Below are 1,085 nucleotides of genomic sequence, written 5' to 3'. Positions count from 1 at the left end.
GCGTGCATGTGTGTGCGTGCGTGTATGTGTGTGTGCGTGTATGTGTATGTGTAAGGTTTTGATCTATAACACTTGCAATGTACCACTCACCTGTCGCGGAAAGGCAAGGAAAACAACTTGAAGACCATTTCCGCTCTCCTTTCGCCTTCTGTCAGCATAGGCTCTGTATCCGAATGAGAAGACATGAGACTTCAGCAACAACTTGTTTAAGGATGTACATCATAGCGTTCACCTATTCAGGGGTGTACATTACAGCAATAACTTGTTTAGGAATGTACATCATAACGTTATCTTATTTAGGAATGTATATCATAACATTAACTTGTTTAGAGGTATACATTATACAAACTATTCATATGCAAATGTAATATTAAAAACGTGTAATATACAACCAAACATTCATGTAAAGCCCACATGAGCGCATACAAACCCTACACACAATTCGCGTTGCTAGCTGCTGCGTTCGCATATGTAGCGTTGTAATAATATATACCAGCACAGCCCCTGAACAAATACATCAACAAATGAAACAAGTGTATGTTTGTATACAGTAACCTCTCTCTATACAATCACATACACACATACATACAACCCACACACCCATCCACACACCACTACCCCCCACCCCCCAACACACACCTTGGATCGTACCACCGGTGGCTGTGAGGGCGTTCTCCCCATCACTTGTGCCGTTTCTAAATTTGTTCCTCTGCGCAATGATCGCTGCGTCGTGGTCTCCCTTTCGCAACACACTCTTGTACACACCCATCAGCCCGATGATGGCGTTGGCGCGCAGGTGCTCGGTTTCGGTTTGGTCTGGCGCATCTGTAGGTAGGTATAAAAAAAGTATGGGATGAGTCATCGATGAGTCATGGACAGACTTGGGACCCGGGATAATGTGCCACCTGACGTTATATGTAACTGCGGTTGTGTGAGGCTTTATTCAGGCCCATGATTACGTCTAGGTACACTCCACCACGGATACACAAAATAATATAATGCAGGATGCTTCAACTCGTGCTTCCTATATAGAAACATTGATTTCTGAGATAGCAGGAGAGTAAGGTTTAGAGTTTAGGGTTAGG

The 1,085-nt window shown here is 43.8% G+C and overlaps 1 protein-coding gene across 1 annotated transcript; it reads right to left on the bottom strand.

Annotated features, from left to right (window-relative positions):
• Positions 1-90: 90 nt before the first annotated feature.
• On the bottom strand, positions 91-862 carry SARC_15705 (hypothetical protein; the record flags this gene model as incomplete). The annotated part of the gene is made up of 2 exons (XM_014290178.1): positions 91-163; positions 640-862. Coding segments are annotated over 2 exons (296 nt in total), but the record flags the coding sequence as incomplete, so codon positions are not given.
• Positions 863-1,085: the final 223 nt, after the last annotated feature.

This window comes from Sphaeroforma arctica (assembly GCF_001186125.1).
Source record: "Sphaeroforma arctica JP610 unplaced genomic scaffold supercont1.6591, whole genome shotgun sequence".
In the NCBI taxonomy this organism is placed as follows: domain Eukaryota; class Ichthyosporea; order Ichthyophonida; genus Sphaeroforma; species Sphaeroforma arctica.
The sequence above is the reverse complement of the archived record's forward strand: the minus strand, read 5'-3'. Positions and strand labels throughout refer to the sequence as shown.